The sequence below is a fragment of the Dromaius novaehollandiae genome, chromosome 3 (genome assembly GCF_036370855.1).
Source record: "Dromaius novaehollandiae isolate bDroNov1 chromosome 3, bDroNov1.hap1, whole genome shotgun sequence".
NCBI classification, from domain to species: domain Eukaryota; kingdom Metazoa; phylum Chordata; class Aves; order Casuariiformes; family Dromaiidae; genus Dromaius; species Dromaius novaehollandiae.
In genome coordinates, this window is record NC_088100.1 from 24,674,453 (window position 1) to 24,700,535 (window position 26,083).

At 35.2% G+C, this 26,083-nt stretch overlaps 1 protein-coding gene across 1 annotated transcript in view; it reads right to left on the bottom strand.

The window, feature by feature from the left end:
• Positions 1–26,083, bottom strand: part of CSMD1 (CUB and Sushi multiple domains 1) — a 1,240,345-nt gene that overhangs the window by 266,163 nt on the left and 948,099 nt on the right. Inside the window, exons 22-23 of the mRNA XM_026097018.2 lie at positions 15,487–15,656; positions 6,727–6,883 (exon numbers count right to left, since the gene is read on the bottom strand). Of these exons, the coding sequence (XP_025952803.2) occupies positions 6,727–6,883; positions 15,487–15,656 (327 nt within the window). The remainder of the gene's footprint in view (positions 1–6,726; positions 6,884–15,486; positions 15,657–26,083) is intronic.

Genomic DNA, 26,083 nt, shown 5'->3' on the forward strand with positions numbered 1-26,083 from the left:
ACATGTAAACAAGCAAATAGGTACATAATAAGCATCAGGGTTTTTTTGCTTTTAAAAACAAACTCCTTAAGTACTAGTTTTATGCAATTTATTTTTTAGACTGTACAATTTGATAAATCTCTTCTTCGATTAGGTAGAACCACACAGAGGAAGAAGTGTTTAATGCAGTCCTTAACAAACTGAATCTAATTTCATTCTGAATGGAAGAAACAAAAACAAAAGCAAAACCACAGATATTTTGAAATTCACCAAATGGAAAACCCCAGGAAAGACTTTGTACTGAAAATACTGAATGACTCTTTTTTTTTCTATGCTTTAAGATTTAATGAATGTAAATTCATCTTAATCTTGTGAAAACTTCTGATTTCACAGAATAAGATTTTATAAATGTTCCTTGATCATGTTCACCTGAATAGATATATCATTCAGTGCGTAAGTGAAACATGGCTTTAAGAATGAGGCTAGATTATGTAGGTATTGAACATATTGGAAGCAGGAGATAGTTTCCTTTCATGGGGAAAAAAATGAAACAATAAAACATGATCATGTTATTAAACAGGGTATCATAATTCATGTGCATAAGTAGGCTGCATTAAAATTTCAAATGGATCTTAATTTTGACTTTTATTGAATTCTTAGTTCTCAGTTTTGCAATTTTAACTTTCTTTTAGCATAATTTTTCTATGCATGTAATGTAGTTTAGATTAACCTGGGGTTAGACATAATTTGCTGCTATTAAAATGGCTTATGAATGTCTTTACATATTATATATAGGTTGGCACACATTCATTTAATGATTTATGCCTTTTGTTTGTCTGCTTTTACTTTTGTCTTACATTTTTACTGCAGTGTGTGAAGGTTCTCTAATTAGTAATTGAAAAGAAACTACAAGAGCTTCTTTTCATTATTGGCTTATTCTGCTCAACTGACAAAATATGGCCTGAGGCAAAGCCACTATTTTCAGAATTTGAGTCTGTTTGTGTGCAAGGATAATTCACCGAGTCTGTAGCTTCAGAACATTATTTTCACTGACATTCTTCTAACATTTTTAAGTACTGTATAACAGGAAATGAACTGAATTAAATTTCAATTCAGGATTCTGCTAAATTAATTTCTACATATAAAACATTTATCTAAATGTATCTAATTTAGATTCACCTTCCATGTTCTACCTTTCCCCAGTCCTTGAAAGATGTAGGCATAGAAAATGTTTATAACTCAGAACTTAAAAATGAAAATTAGAACTAAACCTTTAGCAATAACAGAATTGTACGAATACCAAACCCGTGTATCATGTCTGAGAAATGTATTTCACAACCTGTTTTCTCCATCTGGAGTGTGTATCTTGAAATCAATGAAAAGAATATTGTACAAGTGCTAAATATACATACTAAATACAGAGGATGATAAATACAAATAAAAATATTAAAAATGCATTTTTAAAAAACCCAAACCATGAATAATCCTAATTTTTTTTTTCTTCTGGATAGATTTGATAGAATTTCATGCAAGTCCTAATTCAAAATTGAAAAGTTCAAGGAACTTGGTGAAAGCCATCAGGTCTATGGAGAGGCCAAAGAGCAACTCTACATAGTGGTAATGTTCCTGGCACATCACAACTTGAGAATATTTTCTGAGGACACTGATGGATTGTATCATGAAAGTAGACACATATCTTCAGGACCATGAAAAGAAATGAGGTTTGAAAATTCTAGCCAATACTGTGAAGCCAAAGGTTTGGGGTTTTTTTTTCTCCTCAAATATGTGGGAACTTCTACTGAGAAAAAACAAGGGTGGAAAAGGATTTGCTCAGGAAGCACAGGCACTGTCTTTTGCTGTAGTGTCTATTTTGAAATGTGAAGATTGTGTCTATATTTTTAGTTTCTTTCTACGAATTTTGTACATGTACAGCATGACTGTAAAACACAACTAAACAGCAATGGCTGTAAAAGATAACCAACTGCACAGCAACTGACAAACAGAAATTGTGAAAGTAATTTCAATATTTATGTCTAAGTGCAACAAATAGGAGACGCTTAAATACAATTACTGTAGCAGAAATTTTTGCAGGAGTTAAGAGTGATCACAGTACCAGTAAAATCCAAAGTATAACAAGAAACATACAGATAACCACATGGCAGCCTATTAACTTCAGGATATCATTTGGAAGATGTGAATATGAACAGGCATAAAAGAGAGATCCTGTACAACTCCATATAGATCACGGAGCACTCAGCATTATGGAGCTCTCACAGCATCAGAGAACACTTGTGCATGACCTGGTATAACGTGTGGAGGGGCTGTTTTTGTTTTTCCCGATATCTAAGAAAAGGTGAGAACATATCCAATGAATGAGGATTAAATAACAGTAGTAAGAAAGCACTTGGGACACAAGTGAGAGGAATGTTTGCAGTTAGTACAGTTCTCCACATTACGAGTGAACATCAGGCAGAAGCCAGCCCACATTAAAACTCCTCTTGTGCCAGGACTGTGACAGTAAAGCACCTAGACACTGCGGGGAGACTGCCCTGCTTATTATTCACAGGCTGTATTGCATTGCTCTTCATTTAAAGTTGCAGTCTGCTACTTTTACCAAACAACTATGTTTTGCCTTTACTGTCTGTTACTCTGTGGCATCAGTAAGATTTCATTTTAATTTGAATGTTGCTTCAAGGTCAAATACTACTGACGAGATAGCACAGAGCACTGGCACCTTTACACGGCAAAATCTTCCTGCTGATCAGGAAAGGTAGGCGCAGCTGTGGGAACACCTACGGCTACGTCACTTCCCCACAAGAACGAGGGCTGTCTCAAGGAGAAAAGTCTTAACTAGATAGATTGAAAAAAAAAATTCTCCCAAAAACACAAAACTGAAATTATGAAAGAAGTACTGACGTTTTCTCATCTAAGCAAATCAAAATCACACCAAAATCACTTGTGGTTATGACATGTGTAAGCTTATATTTTTACATGTGGAGCTGCACTGAAGTCCACTCTTAGGAAATTAAAACCATATTAAAAATCCTTTTATGTTCTTTGGACTTTTAAACATCTTGCCCGCTGGTTAAAAGAAAAAGACGGGGCGGGGGGGGGGGGGACATTGATATTTTTGTAAACACTATTTAAAAGGAGTAGGACACAACATACAGGAAACTTTCCATCTTTGGCTTCATTCTTAAGAATAAAATAATCCACTGATTTCTCTTATTGGAAGAATCTTTTACTTCCCACATCTTTTGCATACAAAAGAGTTTTAAAACACCATCCTTAGGTAAAAACTTCCATCCCATCAAGCTTTTGTTGTCATTTCCTCAGCAGTGAGGTATGAGTGATCACAGTAATTCCCCTGATACCAGTGTAGAAGTCATTACAATAAATGAGAATAGACATTCACTCTTCTTCACTCTAACAAATTTCTACCCTAATTTTAAGGAATTGGTTTTACATAGACTTGTCTTACAGGAAATAGACAACTTATCCTCTTTGTTTCTGTTGTTTTTCCTTCTCTGCTAGATTCAGATTCTGACGGTGCTCAAATTACAGTTTCATTGACTCTCAGTCATACATACTTTCCCCATCAAGCTCAGGCTAAGATATTAACAGTGTTAACTACTGTCTCAACTTCTCTGAAGCAGTTTCCTTAAACACAATCACTTTAGCTTTGTCACTTTGACACTCAGTCAACCACAATATGTTTTAGTTTCTTAAGAGATTACAGATTTCAGCACAATCTTTTTCCATAAAATATTCTCTATCCAGTGTGCTAATCCCATTTCCTTCAAGACTTCTCATAGTTACTGATTAAAGAATGAAATTACTATAATTCCTAGTCTTCATTCACCATTGTTCTTACCCTGAAACAATTTCCTACATAACAGATTTCATTAGAACTTGAATCCTTCACAGATTTCAAGACCTGCTTCTGTTCTGCAATTTATCAAACTACCCAGATTCTAAATTTATAGAATTGTTTTATTATTTCACTAATAAGATACTGAAAATAGAACTAAAAGTTTCTTTTTCCACATTTCAGTTCTCACAGATCATTAGCTTTTTCTATTGTTGTATTTGTAAATTTAGCATCATCCACAGAATTAACATGTTAAAAAGGATAAGAAAGCAGTTGCACAGAACTGGAATAATAACCTTGAGGTTAGTCTTTTTAATAATATATTACAGTGGTTCTAAAATTCAAATTTCTCAGCTGTACTATTCTTAATTTCTATAGGATTAATGGGAAAAAAGCACTAAACCCAACAATTAAAGGCAGCTGATATATCCCTTTTTAGCAGCCAGAACTCAGCAATCAGCTAGGAGATAACCAGAATGCTTTACCACTAGATTTATTAAATCATCACTCTTTCCAGCTCTTTTAACAGTTTTATAATATTCATTAGGAAATTTCATTCATTCTAGCATGTTTATTTCCAATTCCTTCAGTGTAACCACATTTTAGCACTCTATCTTTTTTCTTTATTCCAGCAGTTTTAAAGTATCTGGCATTATATTTCAATCTGATAAGTGGCTGAATAAACTGCAGAGTAATCTTTCAGGAAGCTAATTCCAGCTGTAAACTACAGCTTGATTAATCTAAACAGATAATTGTCATTTGGTATTTGTTGTATACACCAAACACAAAACAGATACATTCATTTAGTAACTGCATCGGAACTGCATCGCAAAGCCCAATCTCATGCAACAATGACAGCCATTTCTGGTATGTCTCATCTTCAAAGTACTGCTAGGACTGAAATCCTTTGCAAAAAGAACGGGAGTGAACGCTGTGGCCATGTTTCAAAGCATCCCAAAGGAATGCATCTTAAGCTTGTATTTGTTTATAAATGGTGAGAAGTCCCACACTGCAGGGTTTTGAAATAACAAAGAATATAGGTTATTGTCACAGTTGATGTAAACCATCTGGTTAAATGGTCAGTGTCTCACAAATGTATTTTCTTGAATTTGGCTTCCTGAAAATACATATGAAAAGTAAGAAATTAGGTTGTATTTACAAATAAGGGATTATATCATGTGAGAGTGGGCAGCCAAAGATAAACATTTCAACGTAAATTGCTGCAAAATGATCACATATGATATAATAAATGTATTTGGCAACAAAAAAAGGAAACTCTTAAGTAGAAGTAGGAAAGTCATCTTGCCTCTATACACAGTCTTGCTAAGATGACTACTAGAATAGTGTGTCAAGTTCTGTGTACAAACTTCAGGAAACATGAAAATACTTGAAAGAACTTAAAACAGAGATTCAAAAATGATCAAACAGCTGAGGCAAAAAAATTAAGACATGAAGTACTCTATGCTAGCTTACACAGCAAAAGTTGGTACAGGACAGAAAGTTTTATTAGAATTGCAAGCAGAAATGTAACAAAATCTAGCTAATGGATGCAAAAATTAAGCAAATTCCATCTTGAAGTAAAAAGCTATTTCTAAACAGTACATGGAATTGATCACTATAGCAGTACTCAAAAGAAACTCATAGACCACCCTTGAACTAAATGTCCTTAAAATAAGATTATTTTTAGAACAAATGCTTCATTCCTTTCCACAAAGGAAAAATTCTATGGTTTGTATAGGCAAATCAGAGTAGATATGCCTTGTGGTTCCTTCTGGACTCTGAAACATAAAATGAAAAAGTATACCCTCTACATAGGAAATAAAAAAGAAAAAAAAAGAAAAAACACACAGAATACTTGAAGAAGACATTTCATCTAGCCAGAGTATCCTTCTTTTCCTTTAAAGGTAGCATGATGAGATTTCAGATTTATCAGGCATAGCAGAAACAGAAGGGAAAGTGACAGATTTCTGCTTATTCTAGAGCAGGCCTCCAATCCAAAGGGAAAGCCAGCAGACGCACTGATGTTTTATGAAAGAGGGATGATTCCATTTCTGTGCCACAGCTCTGTTAAATACCCTAAGACAAACTTGAAGCATGGTGTTCTCTTCTGCGGGATTCTATAGTAGCTCATGGAAGCTGATGTAAAAGTCAATAAATAAAAGGCAAAGGGTACTTGGAGATTCCTTAAAGCCTAGACAAAATATCTCTTTACATGTGTTGAAAGCAAACTAGTTATCTCCAGAGCTCAGGAATACTTTTTAAAGTTGTCATTGTTTCACCAGCTAAATTATTTTTAATTAATCACACTCAAACTGTGGGGCAAGTGACCCCCAGAATCTTCCTTGTAATCCCAGTCTCCTGATCATCCTGACTGTGAAGCAGATGAAAATTCTTGTCCTGCCTGTTCACTCAGGTCTCCTTCCAGCCTGCTCCAGTCTGATCCCAACAAGAAGTCCAAAAACGTTGAGAGTGTGCACTGAAACACACTTTATTCTTTTTAGTCACATTTGTCCTTTATTTTTTTAATTTGACTGCACAAATTGAGTATTCGTTTTGAAAGATCTAGCTCTGCAGGAATCTTCTGCTGCAACATTAATATATTCAACTCACAATACATAACAATTCACTCATTTTCAACCCCCACTGCTAAGTCTTCAAAACAATAATGCTTTCCTAATCTAGAAAGGTTACATTTTTGCTTTTAATAATATGCTTAAAATATACCTATCCAGCAGTGTAGGCAATAAAAATTCAATCTCACAAACACAGTATAGACTAGAAAATACTTTTCAGCATTTCATAAGAAATCACTGCAACTGAGAAATATATATCTCTCCACAAAACAGTAAATCAGACCATATCTGTGAGCTACTTACTTGTGTAAGTGAGCTGAAATCCTTGGTCAGTATCGGATCCATTAGTATTAAATTCTATCCACAAATGGTTAGAGGTGCTATTAAGGATAACTCCCACCATGTCATCTTTGGTGAAGGCTCCCAGAGAGCGGGAAGAACTGTCTTTTCCATCATACACCTGGTAGAAACAAAAATCACAGTATAAAACTGGACATCAAATTTAAGTATCTGAGGTATTGTAGTTTATTTTCACACAATACTTTCAAAGTTAGCTGTGTATGGTAAATAGTTTCTCAAAAATGTTTCCATCTACTGGGGTACATATCACTGTAAAAATATCTTTCTTGATTTTGCAGTTCAATGAAATATAGAATATTTTACCACCCTTAAAGCATTTTATAGTCTTTTCTTTCCTTTTTAGTTTTGTGAGCTTATCTGGAATGAATTTATTATTTATACACTACTATCTTCAGAGATTTCATAACCTCAGATTATTTTTCATGACTCAAAGACTATGCCATTTCAGTCACAGGTGTCTTTTCCGAAATCATCACAGAAGTGGGGCTGGAGGGGGCAAACCCCATTCTGCTCTGTTCTCTCCTGTCTGGAGATATCAAAGGCAGAACTGAGGTATTAAACCAATCTGTAACCTTTTGTTTCAGACTCTGAGCCTGCAATAATCTTTTTTTACAGTCAGTTTTAACAAAGAAAGATATCATTTCATACTTCATCAGAGATATGCAAGTCTGTTTCCAAACTAAATGTTGAGCTGTTATTTACTCTGTTATTTTATTGAGAAATTTCAGTGTAAGACAAAATCAACAATACTAACTTCTGTGATTTTTCAAATCCCTGAGCTAACACAAATGTGTTTTTGATTGTACACAAATACAGCACAAGAACTATGAGAAATGATTTAGTATTGGTTACGTAGGTGGAAAACTCCTTTTGCTTATTTTTAAATTTTCACAGCAATAATATCCCAAAATAGTCTTCTGCGCTTTTTTTGTCAGAAAATGAATTTAGAAAGCTAATTTCTTTTTTATGTTAAATAAATGACTTGTGCTTTTTCATCAGAAAATAGGCACATTTTAAGTGTGTTTTTATTTCCAAAATGTAGATACTTGTACAAAAGCAAGTAACCAATTGGTTTCTAATACACAGGAAAAGATAATTTACCGTGATATTCTTATATGGCCTAATGTCCTAATGTGACTGTAGATATCTAGTGCAAAAGACACAATCACACTAAAAATAGCTAATAACTACAACTTTCCTTTTTTAAATACTGAATACTTATGCTTAAGGTTTTGGTCATCATTTTTGTTTCATACATTGTTAGCATGCACTTTTAGACATCCAGCTGTAAAGGCGTTGTACTTTACTAAATGTTATAGATATTTTTACTACCCTGATGATCAACAAGTTAGATAGCAGTATCTTTCAATATGCATTCAGGTATAACTAAAACACCATTCATGACATAAAAATGAGGTAAGAGGAACCATGTGAAAGGAGCAGTAAAAAAGAACTGATTATTTTTAACCGACGTCTCTGGCCCCATGATGGCTGACATTACAGACATAACTGGGTACATCTCTCTTCACACAACTGAAACAGTGTTAGGGTACAAATCTAGAATGCAATTGTCTATACTGATAACTTCTTTGACTTGTCCCTGGCAAAGTTTCACTTCAGGCCAGGCAGCATTTTCGCATATAATTCTTGGGCAATCGTCATGGGCCAAGGACCATTCCCAGTAGGCAGGCTGCATGCGAACACTATGTTCTAGCATATGGAGGAGATCTCTCACATGTGACTGTCTCCAGAGCAAGAGGAGACATGTCTGAGACACATTTAAAACACTAGTATAGATAAAGTCACTATTAACCCTATTATTGTAGTGCATATTTTTAACTCATTTATGAGAACCACTCAGAAAATACAGTTCACATACTATAATTACCAAGTACTACTTTTTCTGTCATAAAGAAATAAGAAAGATAGTTTGCAAAATAGAGGCAAGATGAGAACTATATTCTGGTTTCACTGCTGGCTCTAGCAAATTTGCAGTGATTGCATGACGAAGATTTCACCCACAGTACCCACACTATAGGATGATAAAACTTTAGGTGGCAGTTAAAACAGAAAGGTCAGGAATCTAAACTCTGAGTGACTGAGAAAGGGTAAGTTTTAAAATAATCAGATGACTCAAGTACTCAGTTTAGCCGTATGCCTCAAAATGGTAATTCTGTTTATATTTCTTTACTTGAGTAATGATGTCTTTCCCCTCAATTCAAGTCCAGACTTTGCCACAGCTGCAAGAACCTTTGCTCTAACATGTAGTAACCTGCAAGTGCTCTCTTTGAAATCACTAGTCTTGATCATTACTCATGCACATAATCTTACTCATATCAGAAATTTTTGCTAATTGTTTTCTGTCTCTTGTGCACCACTTAACCTCAATATGCAGCTGAATTTTACAGTTACTACTTTGCCAGCAGTAAACCTGGTGGAATATATACAGTTGGAATTGTTTTTATATTTTAAAAACAAGTAAACGAACAAAAAGAAAAAAACAAGGCTCTTGTTACATGTTTTCTCCCCCAGACCTAAAAACATTTAGTGACTCAAAAACTTTTACTCTAAAAAAAAAAAAAATTTTATTTTTCATCTTAATTACAATTTTTGCTCAGCTAGACTTATGGAACAGGAAAAAATATATATCTATACTAATATCCCAATCTTAAAAATGTGCATTTCAAAACTATAGTAATCTGTCATGGAAAGACCGTATCTCTCCATTGTTGGGTATAGAACCTCAAAGGTGGCTTGTTAAAAAATGTAGCCTCTAAAAAAGATATACCTAACACACTTAAAGTTGGGTGTTCACTAAAAGCACTGCTCACTTCTCTTCAACAGCTGCAATCAGCACAGAGTGTTTAGCTGTGCATAAACAGATCGTAACAAAGAGGATCCAGCAGCAAACTGAGCTGCACTTGAGAGAATGAGCAGATCCTGAAAACGAAACTCTTCTGATCATGTTGAAACCAAAAACACTACATGGAGCTTTAACTATGTCTGGAGTATCCATGAAAGGAAGATAATCAAAAGACAAATATAGCAGCTTTGTTTCTGTGGGATCAGAAATTATTTCATGAAGATTCAAGAGGCAGGCTTGTCTTAGAGCAAGAAGCCTGACAACTTGTTTGATCACCAAGGCACAGACAATTTCCGGTCTTTGTGATGTTTGAAAAATCCTAGTTCTATAAAACATAGATTAGGATGAAATCCTGAGCTCCCACTTGCTGTCTAGCAGTTTGACATGAACAAAATCTGTCTCCTGCAGTGTTCAGAGGCCCTACAGCTACCAAGGGGTGAATGTGATGACCTAGGCACCAATTGCAGGGACAGACTGCTCTGCGGCAAAGCTCTAAATATCTTGCTTTATACTATCACTGAGGTAAAATATTTTGATAGCATTTTTTGTCAGTATAAGAATAAAGCATCCTGAGCTGCACAAAGACTGGAAGTGTATTTGAGGGTTATTAGCTCCAGAATATGTATAACTTGTTCTAACCCTCGCTGTTCTAAAACTGCCATGTAGCCTTCCAAACAAAGGTCCTAGAAGACAGCTGAGATTAACAGCAACACTGGGCTAGTGACCATAAAAACAGATAGAAATTGAAATGCTAGATTTTCAAGCAGGGCAAACCTAAATAGAAGGAAAAAAAAAGAGGAGTTAGAAGTGGCAGAGCTGGAACACTAAAGTTATGTTTATGCCTGTCAATTAAACAGGTCCAGGATAGGAGTACAGGCACCAGAACTCAACTGTCTACACAATATTTATTGTTAGAACATGCCTGGCACACATTTGATGTGGGTGTATTAACACTCTTGCAAGTCTTTTCTGAGAAAGTCTCTTGAGAGAGAGAGACTTTCTGTACATGTTCCTGACATTGCTATGCATCTTCCTATACATATTCCTAAAACTTTAGGTTAGATCCTCAGAGAATTCTTACAGATCTCTCTTCAAACAAATAGTTATATTATACATTTCTGAGATGTTATTTATCTTTCCTGCAAAAACAAAGATATTCAGGTGTGAAAATGTCCTATATTAAACCTTAATGCATCCCATTCAAGCTGCTTGCCAAGCAAAGTTTGGGGGCTTTCTTCTGTGCACACACACACACACACGTCTGGTGTTTATATGGTATCTTGCTCACATTTAGGGTGCAGATACGAAAGAAAACAAGACTGTGATACCTGCAGCTCTGCCCAAGGTGTGGGGGAGAGTGCTTTTGGAGTGGTGTGACAAAGGTGTGTGCTTTAGGAAAGTGTCTTAATTCCCCAGTTGTGCAGGCTGTAGATCTTGCCAGAGTACCTAAAGGCTTATTTCCTTTTCACACGCTCAGGTTTCCTTCCCATGCATATCAGGAAAAAAAAGGGAAGAGGGAAAAGAAAGAGAGTACACGGTATGTGTTTGCCTAAAATAGGATATAACCAGAGCAAGCAACCACAGTGCAGACACATTTCTGAGCCACTTTAGAGAATAAAAAAAAATAAAATAGGGTGTTCGCTGACAGTGAAATCATCCTTTTTTGCTGAAGAATGAGGCACTGTAGTTCATAAGGTATTTCCATTTTTCCTAATTGATATAAAAAAGGCTAATTTCTTCTAAAAAATTGAAAAAGAAAATGGAAGAGGAATACAGTAGAGACCTCTGAGAAATCACTGAGGAACACATATTTGCAACCCTGTATGAAGGAACAGCTATCACTCCAAATGTGCACAAACAAAATTGACAGTTAGTCCTCAAGATGATGTAGTATTAGCATATCCTTGAAATATGAGTGCTGCAAGGGAACTGCAGAATATCCAAAATTAAACAGAAGCCATTATCTTGCCTCTTTATAAAGACTTTGTAGTACCAATTTCTTGAGTCTTCTGCATAGTTCTGGTCTGTGCCTGTCCTGAAGGGCATAGTGAAGTTATGGAAAGCACAGACAATGGCAGTGATTTCAGAGCATTTGCCTTAGAAGCAGAAAGTATGGACAGCAGAAGGCCAATCAGGGATACGACTGAGGTTTAAAAAATCATGAAGGCGTTAGAGAATGTGAATGCAAAACTATTCACCAAATCTGGCATTGTTAGAGCAAAGGGGTACATTGATGAAACTTTTATAACATTGATTTCAAATAGATAAAAGAAAGTACTACTTTACATTGTAGGAGATGAACTTCCAGGCTTCCAGGCTCACAGGGCAGGCAGATAGTGCCAATTGACTTAAAGGACTAACAAATTCAAAGACAACAGGTCCATAACAGATAATGAAGTGAATAAGCAGCAAAGTGTTGTCTAACTTAATCCAACAGCTGTGAATGCTGGGCGAGCATAGGGGCAATGGAGTGGCCAGGCTGGCACGTTTTCCCTAAGTAACACCTCCTATTACCATTAGTAGAAATAGAACACTGTGTTAAATGGACCACTTGATCTGACCCAACAAGGTATTTCTTATGTTCCTGAGATAACTGGCATCATTTTGAGAAACAAGCATTCTTTTTCTAGATGGCTTCCTATGCTAGGTTGTTGGAGTGTTCTCTGCTTTCAGCCAGCATATTTTAAACCATCACAAAATGTCTCTTTTTTAGTGGCAATCAAACAGTATCTCCTCATGCTGCATGGCAAGACTAGAAAGAGCATTTCAGTCAGTCTAGAAAAATATGTTCCATAAAATAACTGAAGAAATCAGAGGCTGAATGGATAAGTTTATAAAATCTGAATACTAGAAGTATCTTAGCCGGGCTATCAATAATATAAACAAAGACAGGACATAACTTCAGGCATTAACATTCAGTCATCCATGCTGTTTAACCCCCAGCACATTTTCAGTCAAGATTTTGGCCTAGGCCAATTGGCAGTCTTCCAGATGATGCCTGGGCAAGATTTGGGGGCTTGTATAGGTCAAGAGCTGTTTCCAGTGGAACCATTCTGTTTTGGGAGTGGAGAGGGAATAGAGTACATTTTTACAAATGCAAGTTATGGAGGGGCTGTAGGGGAAGAGAGTTTAATTGTATAAATTCAAGCTGTGCTGTGTCATTTGCCTTCAGAACCAGAGAACAGACCTTGCAGAACAGACTCAGCCATAGTTTTGCCTCTGTTTCCTTAGGATCCTCAAGAGTAATGTGACAACTTGTAAGTGTAGATGCTTACAGATCTGTGAAAGAAGAAAGTATCTAACAGATTGCTTGGAACAGCTTTTTCTCAAGCAAATCTTTCTCACATCTCCAGGGAATAGCTCTAAGTATGCTTGACATCCACATGAAAGGTTCCAAATGATAATTGAGTTTCTTGAATGTTTGTTTGCAATTTTTTAAAATTTTCTTTTTCAGATAGTCTGTTAAATTACTTATAAACTTACTATGTGCAAAGTTTTTGGGAGATTTACGTACAGTATCCGAGCAGCTCAGTGAGAAATTAAGTTCTTCCCTGTCTACTGTGTCTATTCATATTGAAAAGAATTTGGGGGATCTGCACTTCCAAACCTTGGAACACAGGAGCAATGGACAATATTGACCATATGGTTTCCCCACTTATTCAATTCTCTTCGCTCTAGTAGAAAAACCATGGGCAAAGTTCTTGCAGTCATTCATTCGAGGTGCCCACCCAAGCATGGAGAAATTCATTATCAATGATTTTGTTGGTAAAGATGGAGAAAATGCTACTTTTCTGACTGTAACATTATAACAGTTTTGGAGATTCCTAAGGTTTTGCATATTTCATGGTGAAACCCAGTTTGTACTTATTAAAAAGAACAAGTTTATCAGCAAAGAGACAAATGCCTATATTAATAAAGCCAGTACTTAACGGGCAGCTTTCTTTTTCCTCTCTCGCCTTCCTTATATCTCTCAGTGCATTGTACTTCACAGGAAATGTGTAAGTTCAAATTGTCACACTCTTTACATAAGGAGCCTCTCAAAATGGAATAATGGATAAAAGTATGGCAAACAATATTTGCTTCATAATACATTTGAAATTACTTATGGAAAGCATTCAGTGCAAGTAAAAATAATTTCTAACATATTAAAATGGGTTGCTATGTAGTTTCCAGACAGCAAGTTGCTAACTGAATTCTAACTTATTTGATGATTCCAAGTAGCAATTAACACTGAAAAATTAGAGAAAAAATTTAAAGAGTAATTTAATGCATGTTCAACACTTCAGATGAATTTCATGATTTTCAATACATATACAAAATGCAGCAGCAATTATTTAAAAAAATATATAGGCATACTGTAAATAGGCATACATTACATGTTCAAAATCTCTATGTATTAAGAATGTGTTTCAAAGGTTACCTCCATAGTAAGAGTAAAAGAAGGCAAATCATCTTCCGTAATTACATTTTGAGTCAATATTACAATACTGTAGGTTAGCTGACTTCTAAGTTTTCAAAAGAGCAAATTAGTTACTTTGAAACAAAATTACAACTGCTGCAAAAGACAAAGTCAGAAACTAAAAATGTTCCAAAAATGTGGCATATGCAATTATAAACTGTCCTTTTTAAAATAATTACAACCTTACATTTATAACATTATTGTGAACAGAAAATCATACCAACAACTGTAGCTCTCAAAATCCTAGTTCACATTTTAGGTTTTCTTTTTAGATTATATCTGAGTGTAAATAGTTGACAGGCACCACACAGGCAAGCGTGGGACTCCGGATGGTGCAGCCCACACAAGAGGGGTTTGTTCTGGGGTGCTCCCGGAGAGCTAAGAAACCCTGGGTGCACCAGGGCCGGAGCCGCCACACTGTGGGGTTGCTGTAGCCTGGGGGCTTACCTTCTAACGACCCCATCATTGACAAGGCCAGACAAAGGGGAAGTGACACCACAGACCCACACCACCATAGACATCTTGATGCTGTGGAGCTGCTCCCTGCAGAACGACCTGCTAATGGGCGCGTTGTTACCCACTGAGCAGGGCTGTGCACCGAGCAGGAGGTCACCCGCTGATGTGCGTGCTGCTATTGACTGGGGCCTGCAGCTTTTGTGTAACTGTGGGCTGGCGTTGTTCTGACTGGGTATAAAAGAGAGTAAGCCACATGCATTTGTTGTGGACTTGGACCTACGGTCAGCTGGCCTGCAACCGGAGGACTGTGGGGATGCCCTTGATGTCAACAGTGTGGTGATGAGAAACCGGGGAAAACTATACTAAAGGGACGGCCCACAAGGGGCAAGAACAGTCGCTGTACTGTGCATCCAGTGCTTGGGAATCTGGGAAAAACTATACTGGAAGGGTGGCCCTCAAGGAAAGGGCAAGAGCAGATGTTGTACTGTGCACCCATGATTGAAGTGTAGAGCCCTGATACATATATATATTTTCAGTTATGTTCTATTTCTAGCTTTGCCATACTGTTAGCTTTGTTATAATCTCTTAGCTCTAATAAATTCTCACACTTGACAAATGATGATCTCTCGAGTTCAGTACAACTAACCACAAATCTGAAAGAATCCCAGACATCCCTCTAGTGGTGTGTCACAATAGTTTAATATTTCCATAAATACCATTGCACTCTTAATGTCATATCACTCCTAATGTTTTTTTTTTTTTTTTTTTTTTTTTTTTTTGAATCTGGTATAAAGAAAAGGGATGCTGGAATTTAAATTCTGTGTGAAAAAGGGAAATGAAGACAAAAAGAATTAGTGTTAAAATATGAATTGTCCACACATGTGAGTGTAGAAGATGGTAGAAACTGAAACAATTTTCTTTTTACCTTAACAATATCTCCCTCACGCAGCTGAAAGCTCCTGGCTCTCAGACGGATTCCTTTTCCAGCCTCTGTTTCAATTTTATAGATACATTCATGGTTGTTGTCATAATTAGATGGAAAATTTGGAGACAGCAATGTTCCTTCATTTCCAGAGACAGTTGCTCCACATTCAGCTACAGAAAATAGGCACATAAAAAAAAAAAAGTGAATTATCCATTTCAAGAAAAAAAAGGTTATTTTCAGTAATATTTAGACTCTATGAAAACTCTAAAGTGCTGGTGGCTATCTAGGAAAAGTATGTTTCTGTTGGACTTCATCTATTGGACAAACTCCTAAAAAACCCTACAGAGTTGCTATCTCCAGCATTTCACTGGATATATTTATTATATGCTTTTTTTTATATTGAAAGAAACTTGGGTCCTTTCATCTAGTCCCCTTTATCTGCATTTTATTCCTTGGTCTTCCAATCAGACTAAACTGTAATGCACGTTAGTCTGATTCCATAAAAACTGAAAGTTTTGTTGAAATATAGTTATTGTGGTAGCATATCAAACAAATGTAACATTGTTTGCACTTAATCCCCTGCTCAGCTTTACAGATAAATATTGGAAAAAAACAAGGAAAGAACTGCTGAGATTAAAGAATCTGGCAATAAATCAAGAGTATTCAATTTTTTTTCCCACCAGGAATAAAAAACAAAACCAAGAATCTACTGACATCAATCAGGGCCAAGAAGCAGCTCCCTTTCTTTTTTTGATATACTTTAAAAAGAGTTAAAAACACCAAATGAAACATAAAATACTAATATTTATCTACAATCAATTTAAAAAAAATACAGATATTCTTGACTAGTGTTTAGGTCTCATTGTTCAGCCTAAAGATAAAATGTATTGTGTCAAATCCAGATTTTTACCTGAACATCATTCATTCAGAGCTCATTCTGAGCTTGACATAAAGATAAAACAATTAAAATAATAATTAAGAAATGCAAAATCCTAAAAGAACAGGTATTTTTTATAGCAAGGCTATTGGTTTAAAAGTTTGGGCTCTTCCCTCCCCTCTCCTCCCCTCCCCTCCCCTCTCCTCCCTCCCCTCCCCTCCCCTCCCCTCCCCTCCTCTGCCCTTCCCTTCCCTTCCCTTCCTTTCCTTTCCTTTCCCCCTTTTTTTTTTTTTCCCTGTATATGTTAAATAGACCAGGACTAGGACTCCAAGGACATTAAAATATTCATTCTTGGAAGTGTGTCTGTGTGTGGGGGGAGGTTATCGGTATCTAATATGGTTTATCAGATACATGTATAAAGAACCACTTTGAAAATATATTCTTTAGAAACACCAGAAAATAATTCATGTAAATATCTTCAGGTAGAAATGCAGGTTTTATATATATATATATAGAAATAATCTAAAAATACCGAATTTAAATTTCAGAGGCCTTGATGGACATTATCAAAATTATGTGTTTCTTGCTTTTGAAAAGCCTAAAGAACATTGACATTTTTTGTGTTTTAGATTTACCTCTTATAATTAATTCAGTAAAATCCAAGAAAGAAATAAGGAAGGAAGGAGAGGGAGGGTTAGGAGGGTAGGAAGGAAGAGAGGAAGGAGAGAAGGAAGGGAGGGAGGGAGGGAGGAAGGGAGGAGATATTCAGTCTTACTCAGAAGCCTTATTGCTACTTTCCACGGGACTTTTCTTAGGCAAAATAAAGAAGCCAACAAGGAGCTGGCTGAGGCTCCTTGATTTAGCATGTAAGTTAGAAATCACTTTTTATTTTAAAGTAGAGCTTTGTATTCTCCCCTTCCTAAGCTGACTTAGGTCCTGAGTTGCATTATTTTTAATAGGCAGAGGAGTGGGTTGAAGTAGAAGAGCCACTGCCACCCAACCCCAGACAGCTGAACTTTGCAAAGATGGGTGGGATGTACCAGATATTTCTAGCAAGTTTTAAGTCACTTTGCATTGCTTAAATATTGCAAAGAACATTGGCAGACTATCAAAGGAATTAGATTTTTATTTTGACGCTCCTTTGGTGAAGGACCTGTCAAAATTGTGATACATATATATATAGTTTTATAGATCTAGATCTAGATCTAGATCTAGATATTTGTGTGTGTGTGTGTGTGTGTGTGTGTGTGTGTAGCAACTTTTGTCTTTGATTTTTAGGAAGAAAGTGAAATAAACTAATAAAATGTAATTCACAGCAGTGGCAACATTAATGTCAGACATGTTTAGACCTATACCACTTGTGCTTATCATTTTATCTAACATTACAAATTTTATTCATCTTAGTACATATCTACTGATGAACAATTGCAAATGGTTTCTGTTTGTAAGTAATTATCAAAAGCTTTGGCAGTAGATGGAGGAAAGCTTTTATCTCATGCGGAAGATCAGGTATTTTACAGAAGTCTTCTGCTAACAGGTGCTTGTCCAAGTAAAGATCTCTACAAATATAGTCTTGAATAAATATATCTATGTTCCCTCAGGCTGTACTGGTATCTTATTATCTACCTTCTTCAAAAATCTAAAATGAAGAGGCTGAAGAAGCAAAGAAAAAAATGTCTGTTTCTTTTTTTTTTCCATAATGTTCCTAGAATATTCTACATGTTGTTTCAGTGATTGAATGCTAACCAGTAAGACATACACAGCAGCAATAGGTATCACAAATAATTCAGACAAAACCCATGAATAGTATTCTCTGTGTCATAATAGAAAATTAACATTAAATTAAGTTCAAGGAAGATTATCAATGGCAAAAACATCAAATATGATTCTCAATTAGAAAAATAAAATACAGAGAATTTATATTGTTTTCAAAAGGTACAAATAATTATCTTTATAATAGAAAAAGTATACAGTGAGATTTCCTGCATCTGGAATTGGACAAACTTCTTGTTTTAGAAGCTTATTAAAAGATGAAAACTATGAAATCTGCAAATAATATACTGATGTATAGGATCACAGATGAATATCATTACAAAGAGCAGGTTAATATGTTAATATCCTTCTAAAGTATAATGCATTCAGGAAGAAGCAGTCACTCTTTCTGTTATGTACAATTAGTTATTTACTAAAATTCAATTCATTCATTGCAAAATTCTTCTAAACCAAGTCTGCACTCATACACCTCCAACCCATCCTATCGAATCACAGTCTGTTTTCAATGTATACTATCCTTTCTCAAATATCCTGCAAACATTTGACAGCTATGCAATGTTTGGGGAAAACCCTTCCCTTCTTTATCATACCAAAAGGTTGTTCCTGACCTCTGATCAGTGACGTTTTCCAGCTCATCTCATATCTGTGCCAGTGAATCACTGGCACAAAGAGCCCCCAGAAAGAGGCTTCCAAAGAAAAGCAAGCCCTTCTTTGTCAAATTCCCTTCCTCAGGAGGAAACTTTTCCAAAAGATGTGACAGCTCAAGTTAAGGTTTTCTTGCCACTTTTCACTACTGTTAAGATATTAAAGTAAGGTCAATTTTAATTGGCTTCCCCAATTTCTTTGCCTGGAGGAGGTTTAGGAGACTTTTTTTCAGGGAAATGCTGGCCCTATCCATAGAAAGATTTCTTTCTATCCAGGCCATGAGAGCTTTTGGAGATGTGATGTCTTAATGCCCAAAATCTCTTTTTCACTTATGATCAATCACCATAAAGATCATTTGGAATCTCAGAAGAGGCGCCATGAACAGTGGTATGTAGAGCCTGTGCTAGGCAGTAGGAAGAGCTTTAGGCACTCAAATGGCCTCTGGGCCCAAATATTTTACACAGCAGTACAGAAAATGTCATGACTTTTTGCTTTTAAAATATCTGCAGTAGAAGATACTACTCCTTCCTTTCCTACTGTAGTGCAGTAATTAACACATAAGCCATAATGTGTGACACCTAAATTCAATTCTTTCCCCTGCCTCTGGTGATTTAAAAATGCATCTTGTACAACTTCTGCTTCACATAAACGGATTAGAAAATCAGTTAGTCACAAAGTGAGCAAATGTGGACTAACCTCTTTAGCATAATGAATATGGCATTATACAGAGGAAAGAAGACCACTTCTTGAAGGAAATTCATACATTAAACATTTGGGGAATAAAATTCTGAGATAACCCATGAGTCAACATTCATTGTTGCCATGTGACTACTGAACAACTAGATTAGAAAAATACGTTCATATTCCCTTCCCTTTTCATTGCCTCCAATAAGTCTTTAATTGTTTATGCAAAATGAAATAACCACCTTTAGCCACATGGGCCAGGCCATTCTGCTAGGAGATATCACATATAGTTTAAAATCCTTTTTACAGAAAGAAGGGGAATGAAGCCAGATCTCTTGTAAACTATTGTTTTGCTTAAGGGGCTGATATGGCTCATCCAACCACTGTACTTGAAAAATAAAAAAAACCTCACAGCCACCACCGAAAGATTTCATGCAACCTTCCTTATCTAGTACCTGTGCTCTGAATAACTACTGACTTTACTACTGCAAGTAAAATAGACAAATCCTATCAGATGATCCTGAAAGAGCTCTTTAGTCCTTGGCTACAGAGGACTTTTTCTCTTTCATGCCAGTACATCACTTCAACACCTTCCAGATTCCTACAGGGTTGCAGGGAACTGCCCTCACCTTAGGCATATAGACAAAAGAGATTAGATTTCTCGATGCCTCATGTTCCTACACATAAGAACCTTCATTTCTGCTTGTATTTATTAAATATAATTTACTGAATATCAAGCATATGCACCCCTTCTATAAAAACCAAGTATATCATCATTAGCATCTATGTCTCCCAATTCTGCAAGCATTGACAAATAGAGAATTTACCATGAGAAATAATGCTTATCAATCTTCCAGTAATTATTATTGATATTCTGTTGCCATACTTTGAACCACAACCTTAGCTTGTAAAAATTATTGTGAATTTAAGTGAGTAGATACGTGAGCATATACTATCACTGATCTCCACTTGACATGCTGTATGCAAATAGCATTTTCAAGACTTGGCTGTTCAACTGTAGCCTTTAAAGGAAGGGAATATATTCCATATTGCTCTTTTTCAGATTATGCTATGTATTTAGACAAGTAGAATAGTAACGTAGGTATAATTTAATAACTTAAAATCTGCATCTGATATATTTAAATTAAAATTTTCTATATAAATAAAAACATAACACTTATTTATTATGATGTAATGCAGATCCCTCCTTGAGTTTTTCCCTCTTTTCCTTTGTTTCTATGACAGTTTATTAGATTCTTCAAGATGCAACATAAATTGAGTCAAAGTTTATAGTATACTGCTATCAGTATGGTCAGTGGTACCCCAATCAATTCACTAACCTAAACAGACAAGAGCTACTGATCACTTGCATCCTAATATTCTTCTCAATTCACTCAGGTATTTTAAATATATTTTGGAGCAATAACCAAGAAATGGGTAATCCAACAGATTATTTTAAAAGAATATATATACAGGTACATGTATATACATACATATTTATATATGTGTGTGTGTGTGTATATATGTCTATATATATATATACACACACGCGCACATACATATACATACATATATATACACACATATATATATATATAAAAAACTAGTAGGGAATTTTATCTGAAGAAAGCAACAGTCTACTACTTCCTTAGAATTCAAAAGAAATGAAAGAAAGCTTCCATTCAAAAGGATAGGACTGACCCATCTTTGAGATACGCTCTGCGAAGGACACAGTGGGATTCTGGTAACTTGCCCACAATTGTTTTGAGACTGCGGGGGAAAGAAAGACATGTTCTCCCAGAAGTAACATGAAATAGAGACTACTCTGTTCTGACAAGACCTATCAAATCAGAAATTTTCTGTTATTTTGATAACTTTGAAAACTTTGTTAGAAGATCACAGGAGCTGATTAATAGGACATAGACTATAAATAAAAAGTGAGGATGATTTTAATATGAAACGTTATTTAGACTGTAAAATCATTGTATTTTAAACACTGTGCAAGAGTATTAAAAAGACTCACATGTTCAATCTATCCCAGCCAATCTAGTCCTTAATTTGAAATGGCATTACAAAAGAATCATTTAGACATGAAAAAAATAATTGTGTATTAGTATTTTCACTACAAACCACTAGATTTTAAGTGTCTGTAACTTAGAAACAGGGAACACCTTTTTGATGAGCTCAGTGAACATCTGAGCAGCCTCAGCTGAGGGTGAGAAGTAAGGGCCTTTAAGAATACATCCTTATTTATGCAGTAAAACTGTGCTGTCATTTTAATGCATGCTAATTTAATGTAGCTAATTTAAAAGAAAATGTGCTTGTATTGCTACAAGTATTTGTTTGCCCTTTTCTTTCTAAGCAAAGAATAAATTCTCTGTACTAAACTTCCAAACTCTCTCTACATAGTTGATTTTAAGTATTACAGAATTTACTGCCATTACATCTCAATGGTTTGTTATATAGATTAAGCTAGCATGTACTAAAAATAATTTTGCTCTGCAAATGTCAGCTTTTTATATGGTTCTAGTTCAGAATCTGCAAGCTTCAAGTCTGTCAAACTATGGAAGACTGCCAAACCCTAGTATCTAAAATGCAAGGCCACTTATATTCATCCTTACGAAACAAAACAAACAAACAAAAGAACACAATATGGTACTGGCTCTATGTTTTTCAAAAGGAGACAAGAAGATAAAAGCAGATTAACCTAATTCTCTATTACAAATTTTGAACCTTGTGGGTTTTTTTAAAGTTAATTTTATTTATTTATTGTGAAATCAAAAGGGCAATGAAGAACAATGTATCTATCTGAGAATTATCCCAGACTGTTGTGGAAAACAGCTATGTAACAATTCCCTCAAAACAAACGACATTTACTTATTGAGTGTATTCTACCAATATCCAGAGGGAAAAGGTTTTAGAGGAGAAACGATATGCTTTATTTTTACTACAGTGTCTGAACAGTCTCTTGTAACCTTGCTGAGGGCTGCAACAACCTGGAAAATGCCATCTTATTAAATTGTTCTTTTTTTCCCTTTTAGTGAGAGCAATCTGTGTGGAACAGATACTTGACTCCATTCTTTGTTATTTTGTTTAAAAAAGTCACTTAAATTTTATTTACATAAGTAGGTTCTTCCTTTTTTTCATTCTCTCACTTTAAATTGGATAAAAGGAAACTGTAGAAGGTAGATCTTTTGAAGATCATCAAACACTTCCTGAATATGAAAACAGATCCTATAAAACAAACAAAACTCAGGGATTCTTAAAATGCTTTGAAATACAGTTCATGTAAAAATGTAACAATAACTTTGTTTAGTGGAAAAGTTTGCTGTATTGCTTTTCTTATAGACATCTTGCTAAAAGGCTTGACAGGATCTTAAGCAGATCTCCAAAGCAGAGATCAAATAAAAGTCATATATTAGCAGTTTAAAGGCTTATTTGCATGAAGCTCTTTTACTGAACAGAGAACACCTTTGTTGTATGTACAAAATGGTGTAGGAGTTCATAAAACATGAGAACAATTTGAGCTCAGACTATTGATAGGTTTTGTTTATCTTTCTATTGGTAATATACCCAATAGAAATGTTACCCAGTAGGATGGTAATGTGACACTATCACCAGGGCAAAAGGGATCACAGATCAAGCTGAACACAGTATGCTCTGTGTTTTCACACAAGAGCAAGGCTGGCTGACAATGAGGTATAAAGATAACATCCCTACATTATTTATCTTCTCAAGATAACCTTAAAATGTAGAAAGAAGGCAAAAGGAGGCCCTCAGGAAATTGCTCTTTCTGAATTTAGGTGATTAAGATAAAAGATCTCATATCCAAACCACTCCTTCCTTTCATTCTGGAAATGTGCCCACTATGTGTGCCCACTATGCACCAGCTGAAATCCACTAGTTTTTCCTGTCTATTCATTTTTTTTGATTTTGAAATAAAGATAAGTAAAAATTGGAACTATTATACTGCTCTATATTTTGAAGATTCAGCTACATTGGGACTCAGATACTAATTTAAATAAATCTTCATTTTTATGTCAAACAATGATAGAGAAGGATTCAAAAAAGGTAAACACATTGCAGTTGTTTCTAAAAATGCAGTGATAAGAGATGAAGAAATTGAAAGATACAAGATGAAGAAACTTAAATTTTTAAAAATCCCATTAAGTAACTTCAAGTAAGTTATATTAAATAGAAATCTACTTAAATATTTAACAACTTAAATATGACAGCAGTTAAATACAGCCTTCCCAAACACAGTGGATCCTGGATGCATACACATCCTTCACACTGCCTTAAGATGCAGAGATTCAAATGCTGATGTTATTGAAGATTTCCTTCTCATGAGCAGCTACACATAACTTAAATGAGAACTCTCTCTGCATAAAAGCTAGCTAAAAACGAATAACAATTTTCAGACTTGATTTGACTTCTCAAAGGTAAATTCAAATTGAAATTTTATGCTACAGAGAATTCAAAGAAAACACTGAATTCCAATCTCAAGGGTCTCAAGAAATCTCCAGTGCTATTCAGGCTAACAAGGTTCTCACATTTCAGTCTCCATGGAAATTAACTGTGTGCTGCAACATGACAACATATATTAAATATAATTGATTATTCTGCAGTGAATAGTAGTAAGCTATTAAAAAGAAACAACTTATTAGAAAATGTCAGCAATTTATTTTAGCACCCAATCATTAACTATTCATGTACTATTTACTATAATAACTGAACATGATAAATTAAAGTGATATTAATATGAGAATCAATGAACAATACCTCAGATTTTGGTCAAATACAGTATTAATGTACTATTAAAAATCAAGTGCTATGTAAAATTTAATGAAAGAGCAACACCATTTAAATTTGAAATGAAAATATTAAGTAGCTCTTTCTTTTCAGCTTTAGTCTTGAAGTTTGTCACAGCTTGTCTTAGGAACATTCTATAAAGAAAAAATAGCTAATGGGGGACAGAGAAGTAATATAGGTAAAAAATACACTATTCTTTTTTATTATACTGATGTTTATTTTTTTATACTGATTTTTTTTTATTATACTGATGTTTTTATTATACTGATGCATAATTCTTAGATCCTATGCAATGCTTACCCTGAAAGGCTAGTTTGAATTTAATGAGCTGGTGCACAGACAGTATTTTTCATGATGTGTCCTAGACAAAGATTTATAACAGCTTCTTAAGGAGATAGTGAACAGGGAAAACACAGGCAAGTAGAAGAAGCATGCAAATCTAGTATAAAAAAAAAAAGAAATCTAAATTCTGGCAAACTAGGAAAGTAGATTTGAAGAACTAACTCAAATTTTCCTCTCATTATTATGGGATGTCCTAGTGCCTAAATCTGAGAAGAGGTAATAAAAGTGTTTAGTTATTCAACTTTTTTGTGAACAGGGGGAAACGATCACCTGTACTAGTAAGGGCAGCTCTACAGCCACAATGTGGAATAGAGCGGCTAAGTAAAAGCTTTAAAAAAACATTAGCCAAGGCATTAATCAGTTAAAACAAAATGATTATTAAATACAATCAGTATTTTCATTTTTTTGTCTTATAACTTTCTCTTGATTCTGTAATTTTGCAATTAATGTGACAGAATATGATGGCATAAATTAAATTTATTATTTTGTACCTAAACTTGTCTTATAGCAAAGCTGTATCTTCTGTGATCTGATGAATATATATTATTGTACTGTACCCCTCTGAGAGTAACAAATCAAACAGGATGAAGTGGCAATCTCTGAGATGTATTTTACAAAGTGAGAAGGTTGCTATACTTGGACACCATACCTTGCAATTCACTGCAAAGGTCCCTTCACTCTGATAGGTTTCTATAGGACACCTTTCACAAGCAGGAAAGAAGGAAAAAAGGACTCACTCTTTCAGCACTTTATCCACATACCATAGCATACCATAAAAGAATGCCAAAACTAAAAGATTAATTTCCTCACTTGTTAGAAGATCACTGGAAATGATAACACCAAATTTTAAAAAGCACTTAGTCACTTAGATTTAGGTGTACATCAGATCCAGCATTCAGAACTTCAATCTAAACTCCTTTCTAAACCGTCCTCTCCCCAATCGCTACTAAGCAGCCATCTATCTCTTGAAATCTGTATGCTCACTGGGTATCTTCTGTTTCATGTCTCATATCTGCTTGTGCACATACCCCATTTCCTGCAAGTATTAGAAGCTATTTGCCACTGGAATCCACTAATTAAACAGAACAGCATCTATCTGCTCTCAGTGCTGACAAAGCCATGCCAGTGTGCAGAAGGGAATATGAGATTCATGAAGCCATGGACAGCATTCTGCACTGTCACATGATAGCGAAACCTCAGGACTATGGCACTGAGGTGGGGGAATGTGTATTTCTGTGGACAGGGGAATATTTTATGGATTCTAGCTCTATTTCTAGTTTATTGCCTGACATTATATTCAATTAAAAAAATAAAAGTTATTCTAGAATTAGAACCCATAACAGGCGACTCCTCCTTTTTGCATAAAGCAACCTAACTAGAGTTACACTCTCACTTATAGGAATGCTTCCTTTCTTAACCTTTGTGTCTTCCAATTCCTTTGTGAACAGCAGCACAACTTCAGTA